General features: G+C 57.0%; 1 protein-coding gene across 1 annotated transcript in view; it reads left to right on the top strand.

Moving 5' to 3' along the window:
• ADAMTS2 (ADAM metallopeptidase with thrombospondin type 1 motif 2) overlaps window positions 1-16361 on the top strand; it is a 222383-nt gene that overhangs the window by 191071 nt on the left and 14951 nt on the right. Inside the window, exons 11-17 of the mRNA XM_045794972.2 lie at window positions 1891-2036; window positions 5767-5942; window positions 6543-6676; window positions 11576-11699; window positions 12593-12673; window positions 14362-14528; window positions 16103-16262. Coding sequence (XP_045650928.2) covers window positions 1891-2036; window positions 5767-5942; window positions 6543-6676; window positions 11576-11699; window positions 12593-12673; window positions 14362-14528; window positions 16103-16262 — 988 coding nt within the window. The remainder of the gene's footprint in view (window positions 1-1890; window positions 2037-5766; window positions 5943-6542; window positions 6677-11575; window positions 11700-12592; window positions 12674-14361; window positions 14529-16102; window positions 16263-16361) is intronic.

The raw sequence follows: 16361 nt of genomic DNA, 5'->3' as shown, positions 1-16361 counted from the left end.
CTTTCTGTTATGCTGTTGGTTGTTTTACCATTTTACTTATTGCTATTAGCATCATGGAGCTCCTGGCCTCCTCTTAATTGCTCAACTCACTACTAAGATTTCTCTTGTTTTAGACAATGCCTGTAGGTATGAACTTCCCCATGCTCTGTTCCAAATAGAGTCAGTCCCCCTAGGGAGAGCTATGGAGCTGGCTGTTCTGCCTATCTCCCGGGAAGACCACTACACCACTGCACTGGAATGAAGGCCAGGGTGGCCCACTTCTCCCAGAGTTACATCCTGGCCTACGAGTGGTCACTGGGTGGGGATGGCAGCCCCTACTCTTCTTGGTTTTTTTCTTTTTTAATGGGACCTCTGCCCTACAATCAATCTGGGAAAGGGGCTGTCAAGAGCCAGTATTCTTGGCCTGACCTCTCCGGGGTGGAGTCTTCACGCAGCAATGGGAGACCCAGTCCTCTTGGCCTCTACTGCCTGAAGTTGACTTTCTGCAACACAAAATTGTGAATTGGGAGGTGCCAGCTGCTTGCCTTTCCCAGGGTCAAACCGTAGCCCCAGACTGGGAGCAGGGAGGATAGATAGCTCCATCTTCCAGGCCGTAAAGCTTCTGGCCCCTTGAGCTGGAGGGAAGGTATGGGCAAGGGTTGTGGCCTGAATGCCATAGACTTCCACTGTTCTTACCAAGATTTCATAGACATTCTTGAATCAATATTTCTCCATCTGTTGTATAGAGTTTAGGACAATTTCCAGGTACTTTAAGTGGTTGTTTTTTTAAAAATAATGCTCACCAGTGTAGGTCCACTGTAGACGTTTCCACTTGCTGCCTGTTTTTGTAAATAAAGTTTTATCAGGACACAGCTATGTCTATTCACTGATGTGTTGTCTATAGCTGCGTTCATGCTGTGGTGGCAGAGCTGAGTAGTTACAACTGAGACCACGTAGCCAAAATAGCCACCGGCCCTTACAGAGAAAGTTCGCCGAGGAATGGCAGCATTATCTTTCTGTTCTCAATATGGAAGACAGACCTACAAAATTGACATCCTGAAACCAGACAGCAGCCGGGGCTCCTGGAGTCCGTCCGACTCCTGTGCCTGTACCCGCAGGTCGGGGGTCATATGAAGAGGGGATGGGCGAGTACGTCGTCGGAATTGCAGGAAAAATTGTGGCAGTCAGTTCATTAGATAAACATCCTTGTTCTCTGCTTTTGGTTGTGTGTGGTATTGGTCCATTGTTAAATTTTTAACTTTTTGTGATGTCTTTTCTTTTTCTAAATCAGTATTCCATTTTAGATCTAAGGTAGTGTTTTACATGTTGTAATCGTCTTCCTAAAGTGGCCCTAGTTTGTGTAAGTGTCCTCCCCGTGGGGGGCTGGGGAGCAGTGCGACCAGATTCGAGCTGTAGGTCTGTGTTCCCTGAGCGCTGGTGTTGTGCTCACTGCATTCATGAATGTTTACCGTGTCAGCTTGTCACCCGACCTTCATTTCCATTGTATGTCCTTTAAACATAAGCTGGTAGGTCCTGTATGTCTCTGGAGTCACTGGCCTGACCTGCTGGTTGCTTCTTTATGAACGTGCCCTGTGTAGGTACACCTGTGGCCTCATCCGGAGACATGGTGTAGGGTGTGGGGTGTGGGGCACGCTCAGGCTGAGGGGACAGAGTGGGCTGGACAAGACGTGGAGGATGGTGGGTGGCCGGGGTGGCGGTCAAGGGGAACAAGGCAGGCCAGCACCTCACTGGGCCTCCTGATGGGGCTCTGAACTTCTAGGGGGACATGAGGTCCACTCTCCCAGTGCCTCCAGGGCCAAGCAGACATTAGGGGAACTGCAGGCTGAAGAGGATGAGGTGTCTGAGTGGCCCTGGAACAGAGGGTCATAGGAGTAACCTTCTGTCTTTCAGCACTGCTTCAAAGGACACTGCATCTGGCTGACGCCTGACATCCTCAAACGGGATGGCAACTGGGGTGCCTGGAGTCCGTTCGGCTCCTGCTCGCGCACCTGTGGCACAGGCGTGAAGTTCAGGACCCGCCAGTGTGACAACCCACAGTGAGTTGGCCCCACTGTTTCTCACCCTCCTGTGTGATAGCTGAGGTCCCCAAGGCCCCTCACAGGTCCCTCGCTGGCCGGCCTTATCCTGCAGGGCCCCCGTGGCTGTCCGTCACTTCTGGAGAGGGTGTAGGGCAGGCAGCCCGGGTGCCTCGTCACCATCCCTGGGAGGAAGCAGAGACTCAGAGAGGGAAGGGTCTTGACTCAGGTCACACAGCCTACTGGGGCAGAGCCAGCCCTGGAGTGTTAGAAACCTCGTCCCCTGGGCCGCTGGCCTGGGGCCATTCCCCCAACCTGGCCTGCACCCTGCTCTAGACACCAACTTACTCTGCGCTTCTTGGTCAAGGGCATGGAAGACAGAAGGTGTAGCAGAGACAGGGAAATGGGGATAAGGAGGAGGGCCCTCTTGGGCTCCCGGATGCTGGAGGCTGAGCAGGAGAGCAGCTGTGTACAGTCAGGCGAGAGGCAGGGGCAGCGACATGCCATCCTGGGCGTGTATGGTTGAGGTCGCCCAGGGAGGGTGTCCCCGTGCTTGCCAGGCTCCCACTCCCAGCTGTGCTCCCCCTCCTGCCTCCCATGCAGGCCCCAAGCCCTGTGCTCTGCTGTCCTCCCCCAGGTTCCTTTTATGCCCCCCATTTCACCCCATCCTGTGACTATCTCTCAGGTCTGGCCCCCGCCAGTCCTGCACCTTGCCTCATGCAGTGCGCTGCCCATGGAAAGGGGGCTGTGCAGCCTGGGCCCCTGCAGCTCTGTGTGACTCAGGGCACATCAGTGAGCCCCCCAGGCCTCAGGTAGCCTACCTCATGGATTGATTGTGGGTGTAGGTACAGTCATGTGAGCGGGACCCCCCACAGATGACCTCTTACTCTGGTCTTCCACCTTCCCGGGGATGCCCCATGGCTGCAGGAAGACGTGTGGCTTTTGTCATTCTTTCTTTGGCCTGTTTGATGTTTTAAAGATCTTGGTTCACAAGAAAATACAAAAATATCTGGACTTTCACATCAAAAAAAAAGAGAATCCTATTTCCAGCTTCCAGATTGGGCATCCCTGCAACACCAGGCCCAAATACAGACTGGTGGATGATGAACAACTCAGGCCACCCCCTTCATGGGGCAGCCCAACCCAGCTGTCTTCACTCACCAACTCCAGCCACCTGGACCCCCTCGATATTTGGGTTGGGGCCCTAAGCCCTAAGCCTGAGTCCTAAGCTCATCACCCTGCCTTGGGTCCCACCACAGCCTCAGGAGTATTGGGTATGACTTTATGTGCATGTGTGTTTTTCTGGAGGAGCAGGTTTCCAGTTTCATATCAACTTCTCAAAGGAGCTTGTGACCCCAAAACTTAAGCCTTGCAGGTCTCTGAGGCCCTTCCAGACGGGCTGGGCTCTGACCTCTGCAGCAGTTCCCATGCCCCACTTGGCTAGGCCCTGAACTGGCCCCCAGGGAGCCAGAGGGGGTCAGCAGTCTCAGCTCTGGGGAGAGAGGTCGAGTCCACATCAGTCGGGAAGGGACCCATGCCCTGGGGTCCAGCAGTGGGAAAGCCCAAACCTCAGGGGGCACCTGTGCTTGGGGCCAGTTGCCCCAGATCATGCCTGGAGAATTCTCCCCGTGCTTCTGACCAGTTCCTACCCGAGGGCTCCAGGCCCCATCCTGGTCAGATGCAGAGTACCCCGTCCCGGCTCCTTTCAAGCAGCCCTGGGACTATTATACCTGCCTCAGGATGAGATACGAGATTGACAAGATAGGACGTTAGAACTACAGAGGCTCTGGGGTGCTGGGTGAGGACCGCCAGGGCTCCCATCCCACAGCACGGCACCTGGCCTGCAGCAGGCCTCAGGACCTGTACTTAATCTCTGCTGCCCCTTCATGTGCCGATAGAGTGACTTGGTCCAGGCTTCACAGTCAAGAGAGCAGATCTGGCCCGGCCCCCCTGGCGTCCAAACCCTGAAGCCTGGTGCCTGACTCTGGGTGCTTCAGGTCTGGAGCACTCATCTCCAGGCCAGGCTTGAGGTTGGGGAGACGGGCCCCGTGTTCTTCTGTCCTTCTTCACCTGCGTGCTCCACGGGGTTTTTACTCCTCCGGCTGCCAGCCTCCTTGGTGGCAGCAAGAGACCAGTGCAACCGAGACAAGAGCTGTCTGTTCACACGAGCCATCAGGCCCAGGATCGGCGCTCCCTCCACATCAGTGCTGGTCAGACAGCGCTGTCAGGGAGCCATGACAACTGTTTCCACCAGCGTCAGTGGGCGACCTGGGCAGCTGCGAGGCCCAGAGCATTTCAGAGCTCCTGGGCTCCATGCAGCCTCTGTGTCAGCAACCTAGGCAGGCCCCACGCACCTGCCCTTCCGTGCATCCTCCCCGGGGGTGACCACCGTATCGCACGCTGTCCCGCAAGCTGTGGCTCCCTGCGCTCGTCTGTCTGCGGCCTTTCCCGCAGCACGGGGGCCAGCTTGGAGATGCTGTGCAGTTCCCAGCTGCCCCTGCTCACTAGCCCGGGCTCCCCCTGTGTCCTTCGCTCTCCCCACTCTGTGACAGCAAAACCACAGGCGGTCTCGTCTCCGGCTCTGCACTTGGTCTTCCTTGCCCACCTCCCCTGAATTCTCCAGCTCACTTTCTATTTTGGAGTTTGCGTGGCTCTCCGTTGGAACCAGTGCGCCTCCTTCCTGCTGCTTCCCACACCTGCATACTGTCCTGGGGACGCCCTGGTCGGGTTGTCATTCCCCGTGACCCCATGGGTGGTAGCCCTGGTGTAAATCTCAGAGCTGCTCCTTCTTTTCATCCACCCCATCCAACACGGAGGCCTCCTGCTGCTTTCTCCGCAGATTTCTTGTATCACTTTTTCCCACCGCCTTCCCTCAAGAACACGGCCCTGGGGGAGGGGCCTCGTGGAAGCCAGCCCCGGTGCTTGTCCGCTCTGCTGTGCCACATGCAGTCGCACTGACCACCCCTGTCACGTGGGCACAGCGTGACCCTTGCCCAAGTCTCCGGTGGGGCCCCAGGCTCTGCTTGGCGCTGCCATGCTGGGCAAATGGCGACACTGAGGCGACACCCACTCCTCCCGGGGTGCAGTCCTGCTGTGCCCACCACCCCGCCTGCCAGAGGGACCTGCCGACCCACCACTGGCGCCTTTTCTGGCCTTTGCTGCGGGGCTAGTGCTTTGTGGATGAGAGCTGTTCTCAGCGAAGTGAGGAAATTAGGGAAACTCAGCCCAGGTCTCTGAGGTGGGGGGAAGCCAGGAAACAGAGTGTCTGCTGCGTTCCTGACCCTTGCTGGGAACTTGTGCGGCGGGATTCTGCTGGTTTGGAATTGTTGAGTCCCCACCATGGGTCAGGCACGGGACCAGGCCCGGATGTAGAGGAGACTCCCCCACCTCCTCCATCTTGGGATTTATGTCCCAGAAAAGGCAGAGTCTTAACAGCCAGCCACAGCCCACTGTTGGTTCAGTCACAGGGACAGGAGCTAGGGGGGGCGTGCATGGGGGCCCAGCTGACGCTGCCGTCCCACAGGGGTCCCAGAGGGAGGGATTACCAGCCGCTCTATACTTAATGGGTGGTGGGGGATTGCCCGGGGCCTGCAGCTAAGACAGGACGGGTCAGGGCTGGGTCCCTTCATTCTGCACAGCTGCATCCCCATGCCTGAGATGCAGGAATCCCCACAATCCCACAAGTGGCACCCCACATGCTGGCCTCTTCCTGGCGGCACCAAGCCGCAAGGCCTTCCCCTTTCTCCTGCAGCCCGGCCAATGGGGGCCGCACCTGCTCAGGCCTTGGCTACGATTTCCAGCTCTGCAACTCCCAGGACTGCCCTGACTCCCTGGCTGACTTCCGCGAGGAGCAATGCCGGCAGTGGGACCTGTACTTTGAGCACGGTGACGCCCAGCACCACTGGCTGCCCCACGAGCACCGGGACGGTGAGCCCCCCGGGATGGAGTGGGGCGGGTGCTCAGCAGCCATGCCCAGGCTGTGGGCAGGCTGGGGCTGTCAGCAGGTGTTGCTACAGGGCCCAGTCCCAGAACTTTAAACATACCGTTCCTGCCCCTTCCAGCACTGGGCAGGGGCGGGCCACCAGACACAGGCCTGCTGTGCTGTCTCCATCACCCATGTGCGTTACAGCAGCCAAGCACCTGCCACACACCCAGCCTGTGCGGTTCTGGGAGTGGGTGGCAGAGCAGACAGGGTCTCCATCTCAGAGGGGGGCTGCAGTCTGCAGGGAAAGGCTGTCAGAGCCTCTGGGATCTGTGCCAACATCAGCCTGGCTCTGTTGGGAAAAGCTCTTTCTAAATCCAATAGCCTAGGGTCAAAGTCCCCAAGGGGGTTGTAGTCACCTGCCCCCTTTTGCTTTCTGTCCCAGGCCCAGGGCAGGCATGTGGCAGGGCAAGGGGGCGAGTGTATCCCATGAAGAGTCTGGCGAGAACTTTTCTCTTGCATGGTGCTTCTCTTGAACAAGCTTGGGGTGAAAGCCAGCCGTGCAGCTGGCCCTCCTCGCCGACATCCTGCCGCTTCCCTTCCAGCCAAGGAGAGGTGCCACCTCTACTGCGAGTCCAAGGAGACCGGTGAGGTGGTGTCCATGAAGCGAATGGTGCACGATGGGACGCGCTGCTCTTATAAGGACGCCTTCAGCCTCTGTGTGCGCGGGGAGTGCAGGGTGAGTGCTCGGGCGGGGGGGGGGGGGCTCAGGGGCGTGCCCCCCCCCAGGGTGTCGGCTTCCTGGGGTTGCTGGGTGGCCTCATGGCCTCACAGAAGCTGAGCATGCAAAGTGTCGGAATCAGTGCCTGGAGCAGGGCAGGCATGATCACTTCCCTGTGCCAAGGGTTCTCGGACTGGAGTGCGTTTAGGGCCCCCGGGGAGCTTGAGGGCCCCACCTCAGAGGTTCTGATTCTGTAGCTCCAGGCTGGGCCTGGGAGCGTGAATTTTACATGCTTCCCGGGTGATTCTGTCGCACGTGGTTCACAGGCGACCCGCAGCAAAGTGCTGCCACGTCCTTGCACTCCGCTGGGCCCCGGACAGCTCGTTCTCGATCAGGGGGGCCCACCATGGGTCTCGTTGGTTCGGCTCTTTGTAGAAATGCCCTGCTGTGTTTTCCATCACTATTGCGTCTTCGGCTTCAATCTCAGGCTGTCGCAAGAAACAAGGGTGGGATAAGCTTGGCATACAATCATGGCGTGTGCACAGGCCTGCCCTCTGTCAGGCTCCCTAGAAACAGCTGGAGGGGCCCCTAGAGTCTGAGGAGGCAGGACTGATTGTAGGACCATAGAGGCTGACTTACGTCTTGTTTTCCTGAGAGACGGCATCTTCGGGAGGTCTCGGGCAGAAAACCTGGCAGTTTGCTGCAGGCGCCCCCGAGAAAGAGGGTGAGGCCAGGAGAGTGAGGAGGTGGGGTGCGGGGCCGCCAGACTTGTGCTCAGGGCTTCTGTCCGCTCACAGAAGAGGGTGGCCCACAGCCCGCAGCAAAGGAGCTCCTCCAGACGCAGCGGCAGAGGCCGGGGGGGCGCTGAGTCTAGCAGGGAGGCCAGGCTGCACAGTCTGCTCAGGGGTTGAAACCACATACTGAGGACAAAGATAGCACCGTTGCCTTTGTTCCTGTGGTATTTTAATTTATGAAGGTGACTGAGTGATGACCCAGAGAGGTCAATGCCATTGAAGGAAGAGTGGGTTACTTAGGTTTCCCAAGGGAAGGGCTCACCTCGCTATGCAGGGCCCCTTGGGGAAGCACCAGGTTCGGTCGGGGGGTGGGGAAGGAGTGGGGGGGCAGCGCTTTTTATGGGGGTTCCCTCGGGAAAGGCAGGCCGGGCACAGGAAACAGCTGAGGACGGGTGAGTATGAACAATGCAGGAGGGTTCCGGGCTGGAGGGGAGGCCCTGGCTTCCTGGTATCTGGCCTGGGGATGATTCCGAGCAGGGGAAGTATCAGCTCATGCATGAGACGCAAAAAAGGGGGTGATGGGGGAATGTTGGTTTACATATGAAACGTGCTCCCAGACCGGCCCTTTGCTGCCCCCAAGAGCAGGCATGAGGGAGGGGCAGCCTGTCCCTGGCCAGCAAGTTCTTTAAGATGTCAAAACATCATAAGACACAGGGTGGCCCAGTCGGTTGAGCATCTGATTCGATTTCAGTTCGGGTCACGGTCTCGGGGTTGTGGGATTGAGCTCCACGTCGGGCTCTGCATTCAGCCAGGAGTCTGCTTGGGGATTCTCTCTCTCCCCTGCCCCTCCCCCTGCTCGTGCGCACACACTCTCTGTCTCTCTAAATTAAAAAAATAAAATCTTTTAAAAACAAAACAGAACATTGTAAGACACAGAAAATTTTAGAACAATGACCAGCACAAGCCGTGAGCGTGGGAAACATTTAGTAATAGAAGTTGCTTTAAACGGCAGCTCTGATGTGGTCGTGAACATAACAGAGAAGCCAGAGTACTCATTCACCGTCTCGGGGGCCAGAGCTTCGCTCCCACCATTGACAGTCGAGAAACAGATGAAGCATTTCATTAATTAATGGTGATTTTGAAGGAACAACAGCAAGATGAGAGATTTTTTGCATCATTGGAAAATAGAAATGTTTACGTTTATATGTGGTCATAATGCAGAAGTTCTAAAGCAAAGGAGACAGAAAGGTTGGGGCCGCACCGAAGATGTGAGCAGTAGTTAAGACGAGGTACCAAGTCCTCACAATGCCTGGGGATGTGCAGCCCGTCTTGTAAAAGAATCTCATGCTGGCCCCAAAATCATGTCCAAGTGGACGCTGTCAATTAGGGAATATCAAAACACAACACCTCAGGAAGGTTAAGGGTGAAATGACAGCAGAAGACGCGTCAGGAGACCAGAGATGCACGTGTACGCACGCCCACAGAGCAGGGAATGAAAAGAGCATCAAAAATTAAATGAGGCCGAGGGGATAAGGGGCACAGTCCACTGGCCTGAGAAAGTAATAGTGTGCTGTCAATATGTCATCCGAAAATTGCAATGAGAAAGGCGGAGATTAAAAGAAGCTAGCATCTGTCCTGATCTGAGGGCTTGCCCGCAGGATTTCATAACAGATGGGAGGGAGGGAAGCAGCACCTCGTTGCCTGTGGGCCCCTCCCCGAGGGACAGGGAGCCCACCACCTCCACCAGTGTCTCCCCCCCACCCCCGGGCTTGAATCTGAGCAGAGTCCAGCTGCCAGCCCTCTCTGGCCGTGGCCTCCGCGGGCAGCAGCCACGCAGAGCCACTTGGGGACACGAGCCCTCCCCACCGGAGCTCTCAACCCCAATAGGACCGCAAGCGAGATTTCAGGCCCACGCGAGGACCTTGGTTTTCAAAATCAACCTTTCTACTCAGTTAACGTCTGAGGAGCACGCTCCCCCTCGTTCAGACCACCGAGTGTTAAAACAGTATCTCCTGAAGGTCCGTAGACACTTGCCCGGGTTGGAGGCTCCCCGAGCCGGGGACGGTGCTTGCCTGTGCCTGGCAGTCACGCCACCCGATGAGCTGCCCAGCAGCTGCCCAGACGAAACCGCTCCTCTCCAGGGCAGGCAAGGTCCTGTCCGCCGTGGTTATTAGACATACCTTGATTTCAGAAAAAGGAAAAGGATACGAAAAATGTGTCTGAGAAGTAAGGAAAAAGGGTGACAGGCTATTTTAATATCTCTGGCGTTCTGACAGATCAGGCAGTTAATTTATTCTGTTTTCCCTTTTGCTCACCTTCTGTGACTCTCAGAACAAAGTCTCCATTGGAGCAAGTGTCTTGAAATGCAGCCTGTTGCTTCGTTTTCCCTCTGTCCAGATATCCTCCAGCTGAATTTCTAATTAGTGTTTTGGGTTGTACATGGGCTGCAAGCCTTTCTAGAAAGAGCACATGAACCAGTGAAGAGCTTCTAGATTAGAGCTGGTTCTCACTTAAGGTGCATGATCTGGCGTGGACTTTGAAGTCCGGGAGTCCGGGAGAGCACCTTCCAGATGCTGCTTTGCTCCCTGGCACCAGCACACACCTGCCTTGGCTCCCACCTGCCTCAATGGCTCTGAGGCTTTTTGCTTCTGGTTTATTCTGTCTGGAACTGAGCATGAATCCCCCTCAGGTGAGAGGCTGGAGCAGCCCTTCTCCCGGGGAGTGTAACTGTCCTGGCCTGAAAGGGAGTCCCCCTCCCACCCCGCATCACCTCCAGCCTTCCCGAGGAAGGGAGCCTGTGACTGCGAGCACCATCTCCTCTCGCCTGTAGCAACAGCCCCCGCACACTGGGCTGCTCTGACACCATGTCACAAACATGGAAACAAACTCAAGAGTTTGAGCAGTGCGCCCCCGGAGACCACACACCTAGAAACAAGGTGTGCACGTTCGGCTCAGGGTTCTGCGCCTTTAAGGACTGATGTTTCGTTTGGTCTTCTTTTTTCCCTGGTAGATCACGCTGTCTTCCTTGGCTAATTTTCCCCTCGGGAATCATTAAAATAAACATCAGCATGTCCATTTCATTGATTGTGTTTCACCCTGCTCGCTTCCAAAAATGATTCAAAGAGCTTATGATTACACATAGATGGGTAAGACCAAAGATCATCAATGTCTATCCATACCTTCGAACATGATTCATGAACCACTCCTCTGTAGCGCTTTCATGGTGCAGAGCCCCTGCCCTCAAAGGGCCTCATAAGACAAATGTCAGAAGTCAAAGAGCAGAGGGAAAAGTGGGTTTCTCTAGAGGTAGGTGGTTGGGATTACCATGAAGGGGAAATTTGGCTCTGAGCTTCCTGGTAGGCTTGGCAAAAAGGGAAACCCATGACACTCTGGCGCACTTTAGGACAGGCAGAGGGAGCTGACCAGCTCAGAGGCTGGGCTGTCTTCCTTGGCGGAGCTAGGACAGAGTGGCCTCACATTAAATGCTCAGGGCTGTTGTCCTGCAAGAGCTCCTTCCGTGGAGTTTCCCTGGCCCTGGGGAATGGTGTGCTTCCAGAGCTATGGAGAGGAGAGGAACCTGAACTTATTACTACCTGCACCAGGTGGCTCAGGGCAAGGGAGCATCCCCGCTCGGTGTGGAATAATTTTGACACTGGAGTGGGCGATATTGAGAGGATTTGTTGAACGAATGGAGGCCCAGTTGTTCTCACCAATTCTTGTCACCTCCTGTGCAGACACCCTGGAGACAGACTAAAGGGGGCATTGCATTCTTGGGGTGTGCGGGCCTGAGCTTTGGGCGGGAGCCCCAGATGGGCTGCACTGCGTCGCCCCCTGGGAGAAGGGGAGAGGCCAGGTCTGATTCACAGCCATGGGGACAGAGACGTCCATGCAGAGGGTAGCTCGCCAGGCCAGGACAATCTCGGCAGGTGGTCCCCGTCAGGCTGTGCAGAGCCCTGTGAGGTCACACTGTCCAGATGAGCAGAGGAGGGGCAGCAGTGGCTGGTCCATGGGTGGGCACACAGGGTTTGTCTTGCTCCAAAGCCCTGTCTCCTTCTCCTGCATCAGGAACTGCGAAGGGAGGCGTGGGCAGAGGAAACAGATGGCAGGGCCCTGAGGCATAGATCAGGCCAGGGCTCACATGGAGAGGGCTCTCCAGTACACACTGCACCCTGTCTCCCTGCAGAAGGTGGGCTGCGACGGAGTGATCGGCTCCAGCAAGCAGGAGGACAAGTGCGGCGTGTGTGGAGGGGACAACACCCACTGCAAAGTGGTCAAGGGCACATTCACACGCTCCCCCAAGAAGCTCGGTGAGTGAGCCCCTCCCTCTGGCCCCTAGTGCCTGATTGTCTGCCACCCGGCGGGATTGGGGAGGGGGTGGCCTTGATGTGGAAGAAGGATGTAAGTCAGGCATAGCCTAAGTCAGGGTGAATGCAGAACGGGGAAGCCAGGTCTTGGGGGTCAGGGCAGAGAATGCCAACCTACAGGTGCACAAGGCAGATCTCAGTCTTTATTTGAGGCTGGGGCCTGCATAGGGCACCCCTCCCTTGCCTTCCAGAGCTGCCCAGCTGGCCTCTGGGTCCATTGCTCCCGGCTCCTGCCCCAGCTGGCTGTCAGGAGCACTGCCCTGGGCTGCTAAGCACGACTGTGGAGCCGCCGATGGGGCTGGGGAACTGGGGGTCCCCGGCCGACTTGAGCTCTGGAAAAACAGCTCTCTGGGTGAGCCTGCAGTGTCTATACCGCTGTCTGAAATGGGGAGAAGCCACTTTGGTTTGCCTCTTAGAAGAGGGCCATCACCATGTCTCAGAGCTGGCACCAGGCTGCGGGAGCCCAGGGGTCTTCAGTTTGCAGATTAAGTGGCTAAGGTCCAGGAGGTCAAGCAGTTCACTGAGGGCCTCCCTCCCAGACATGGCATCTTAGCTTCAAGCCCAGGTGTGGCCCCAGGGTCGTCCCGAGGGTTCCTGCCACATTTCCAAGGGAAAAGGCCCAGGGAGCACCTGGGATTTGAAGAGGAGCAGAAGGGCTTTGGCCTGCTGGAACACACTGCCTTTCCTGTCGGCCCTTGTTCGGGTGGGCGGTCAAAGCCCACGAAACGTGGAGCCCTCTGGAACAGCCTTCGAGGGCGAGACCCCTCCATGCATTGCCCGCATCCCAGCAGCCTCTTCTGACTCATTTGGCTTTGTTTCCCCACATCCCAACAAAGGTTACATCAAGATGTTTGAGATCCCAGCAGGAGCCAGACACCTGCTTATCCAGGAGGCAGACAGCACCAGCCACCACCTGGGTGAGTCTCTGAAGCGCAGCAGGTCTGGGGGTGGCTAGAGAGCCCAGGGGTCAGAGGTCAGGCTGGGAGGCCCAGCCGCAGCTCCATCTCCCTTGTCCCTGGCTCAGCCCACGGGGATCTTTCCTGGGGTCACCTCCTGGTGGAAAGGCTCCTCTGGCAGCAGCTGGGGAGGGACATGTGTCTAAAGCATGCCATACTCCCAGCCCACAGAATGGTGACTGCCTACCCCCTCCTCCATCTCAAGGCCAAGGGGGAAGGCCCCCCTACCCACTGGAAGGCAGGCAGAGTCCTGGGCAGCAGCCACCACACCAACGAGAAGGCGCCTGGGCTGGCCTGCGGATGGGGTCACAACCTGTATTTGCATATTTCCAATTAGTTTAATTTTAAACTCAAGAGATTCTACCTGGAAATAGGGCTTTCTGGCATCTCTTGCAAATGTGGATGTTCATAAAACTCTGAGTGACCTTGCCTGCCCGTGGGACCGTGCCCTCCGAGATTCCCATGACCCCTTGCAGCCTTCACCCATCCTCACCTCCACCCCCTGAAGGCACCTGGTCCTGCCTCCTGGGTGGTCGTGGGCTCAAGTCCAAAGTAATGCTGGGGGTCACTGGGGAGATCCTGGAAAGTCCCTTCTCCCAGTTTGGGCCCCACCCACCTTCCTCCTCATGCCCTGGAGACTGGACTGGGTCAGGGGCTCCCAAAGTGCCACTGTCGGGCACCTCCACTGACACACAGCAAACACCCCACTCTGTTTTAATGCACATTTTTCTTTCTTCCCTATTTTAAGAGAAAACTTTATATTGCTACCCAAAATGCAAAACCAGTACCACTTGCCTTAAGTGGAAAGTAAATCTAAAGTTGATTCCTGGAGGGAAAGACACTTCTATCTACACAGTTTCCTGCTACAGGCTCCAGGTCTGGGGCCTGATCTCTCTGCTTAAGAGGAGCCAAGGTGGGTGGCCAGTTGAGGGCCTGCAGGCCCCTGCTGAGGCTTCCTTTGTGGCATGGACCAAGCACTACCGGAGACCTGTGCAGGGACCAACTTCCTCCTTCTGTGATCCCTGTCTGGGGCCCTCCTAAAATCTTCCAGCAGGCCCCCAGTAGCTGCCATCCACACTGTGGGAAGCTTGGGGCTTCCTGACCACCTGGTTCTTGGCTCAGACACCTGCATATCCTGGGGTATTCCCTGTGGCCCATGCTACCCCCTGGTCAAGCCAGGCCTCTGACCATGTGTGGGGACCTCACAGGGCACCAGGTTGGGGTGAAGAGACTCTGCTTTTCAGCTGGACGTATACCCACCCGATGGCAGGAAGCCTCACCCCAGCAGTGTGCCCAGGGGGCGGGGGGGGGTGCAGGAGAGAGTGGCTCTGATTAGATTGCAGGGAGGTGGCCCCGACAGCGGCTGCGTGAAGCCCTTGCACCCCCAACGCCTGTGGGGGCAGATCCAGGAAAAGGTCCTGGGAAGTGTAGCTCCGCCGAGCAGCAGAGGGCCAGGCTGGTTCCCACGCGATCTGGGCCGTCCCTGGCACAGACGGGTCCCTGGCAGAGGGTGGCTGGGACAGACAGGAGGATCTGCTCCCTACCTCTCCCCTCACCAGTCCTGTGGACCCTGCCAGCCTCTTTCCCAACGTGCCCGGCTCCTGCCCCTGAGTGATCATGGCGGGGGGGCTGTCTTCTGCCGTTCTCAGCCGTCAAGAACCTGGAGACAGGCAAGTTCATTTTAAATGAAGAGAATGACGTGGATCCCAATTCCAAAACCTTCATTGCTATGGGTGTGGAGTGGGAGTACCGGGATGAGGACGGCCGGGAGACACTGCAGACCATGGGCCCACTTCACGGAACCATCACCGTGCTGGTAAGTGTTGGCAGGGGCCAGGCCTGCCTGGGATGGAGATGGAGGAGGTGCCTGGGGACGCTGGGGACGCTGGGTCCTTCGGGCCCCTCTTGGAACAGCTCCCCTGGCCTGCCCTTTGGACCAAGGTCTCCATCTATGTCAGACATGGAGCCTTGAGACATGAGAATCTGGGCTCTGCCTTGGGCCCCAGGAGACCGTAGTCAAACTCTCCCCTCTAAGGGTTTCAGTTTCCCCTTCCAAATGGCATTCACGGCCACCTTTCATCATGTCTGCTCACGTCTGCCATCCCATCCAAATCTTGCAGTGCCCCAGGAGTGATTGGTGGGGTTCAGGAGGTTAGACTCCCAGACCCAGGTCACATGGGACTTTGTCCCTAAGCGGGGCTAGACCCCAACTCTCCTGCATCCAAGACCCGCTCCTGGTGATGAGAATCCAGAGGGGGTTTGATTTTCTTTTCCTTTCTTTTTTTTTTTTTTTCAAGATTTTATTTTTAAGTAATCTCTACACCCAACGTGGGGCTCGAACTCACAGCCCCAAGATCAAGAATCACCCGCTCCACTAACAGAGCCAGCCACGTGCCCTGGGGTCTTGATTTTCTAATCGTTTTTTGAAAGTTAATTTCAGTTGCATAAGTAAAATGTTTTATTTGGGAAAAATTTAAAACACTCCAGATAAGGCTCAGGGGCCTTTAACTCCTCCTCGAAGGCGAGTGCCCGTGGCTGGGTTTGGGCACCTGAGCCCGGGGATACCAGGGCGGGCCGCTGTGGCATGGGTGTGTGTCATGCACGTGCGCCCCTCTGCTCAGTTCACCTGCAGGGACCTCACCCCCGGAAGTGCCCTCGGTGACCTGGCTGTGGCAGCGCAGACGCAGCCGGGCCTCGGCGGCTGCTGTCTCCATACTGGCAAATTCACCTGCTTGCCGAAGCGAGTTAGTAATCCCTGTGTCTCTGCTGGTGGTGATTCCACAGCCATTCCCAGACCGCGGGCAGAGCAACAAGAGATCTGAGTCGTCCCCGCGGAGGCGGAACGGGGGGCCGCTCTGCTCCTCATTCAGTCCTGTGCTGAAAACCAGGGTCCTTTTCCCCGTGCGTGTGGGGCTGCACTTTCCACAGTTTTGTGCCACCTGGGGGGATGGTTTCGCCGTTCGGAGTGGCCCCAGGCGTAGCGTCGAGTGCTGTCGGGTGTTCCGAGCACAAGCGTGGGTGGTGTGCCCATCAGTGTGCTGGCCCATTCATTTGGGCCGGAGTTTCAGTGCAGCGGCCGTGAGGTCAGCGTGAACGAGTCAGCCGCATAAACCAAGGTGGCCTCGAGCAGAAACACACATAAAATAAGTCTATGTATTGACAGTGGATGAAAGTATCCTGACCAGAGGCTGGCAGGACCCTCGCCCCATGCTCCCCCACCAGCCGTGGTGCAGGATCAGCAAATTCAGAGCTTTCGGGCACTTTCTAGAACATAACGACGGCACAGAAAGAGAACCGTCTGCACGTGGGCTGGGGCATGTGTTTCTAAACTGGCCGCCGAGGGCGGGTGGACAGTGGGGCAGACGCGTTCACAACCATCCCCGGGCGCAGGTCATCCCACAGGGAGACGCCCGGATCTCGCTGACTTACAAGTACATGATCCACGAGGACTCACTCAACGTGGACGGCAACAACGTCCTGGAGGACGACTCTGTGAGCTACGAGTGGGCCCTCAAGAAGTGGACTCCGTGCTCCAAGCCCTGCGGTGGAGGTGAGGGGCCTTCTCAGAGCTGGAGGGGACTTCTGGGCAAAGGGCTTCCTGAGCCCACAGTGCCCTGCTGACTGCCTGGCCTGCGGGATGCGCCTAGTA

The sequence above is a fragment of the Ursus americanus genome, chromosome 5 (genome assembly GCF_024610735.1).
Source record: "Ursus americanus isolate L20-20 chromosome 5, mUrsAme1.1.p, whole genome shotgun sequence".
NCBI lineage: Eukaryota > Metazoa > Chordata > Mammalia > Carnivora > Ursidae > Ursus > Ursus americanus.
The sequence above is the reverse complement of the archived record's forward strand: the minus strand, read 5'-3'. Positions and strand labels throughout refer to the sequence as shown.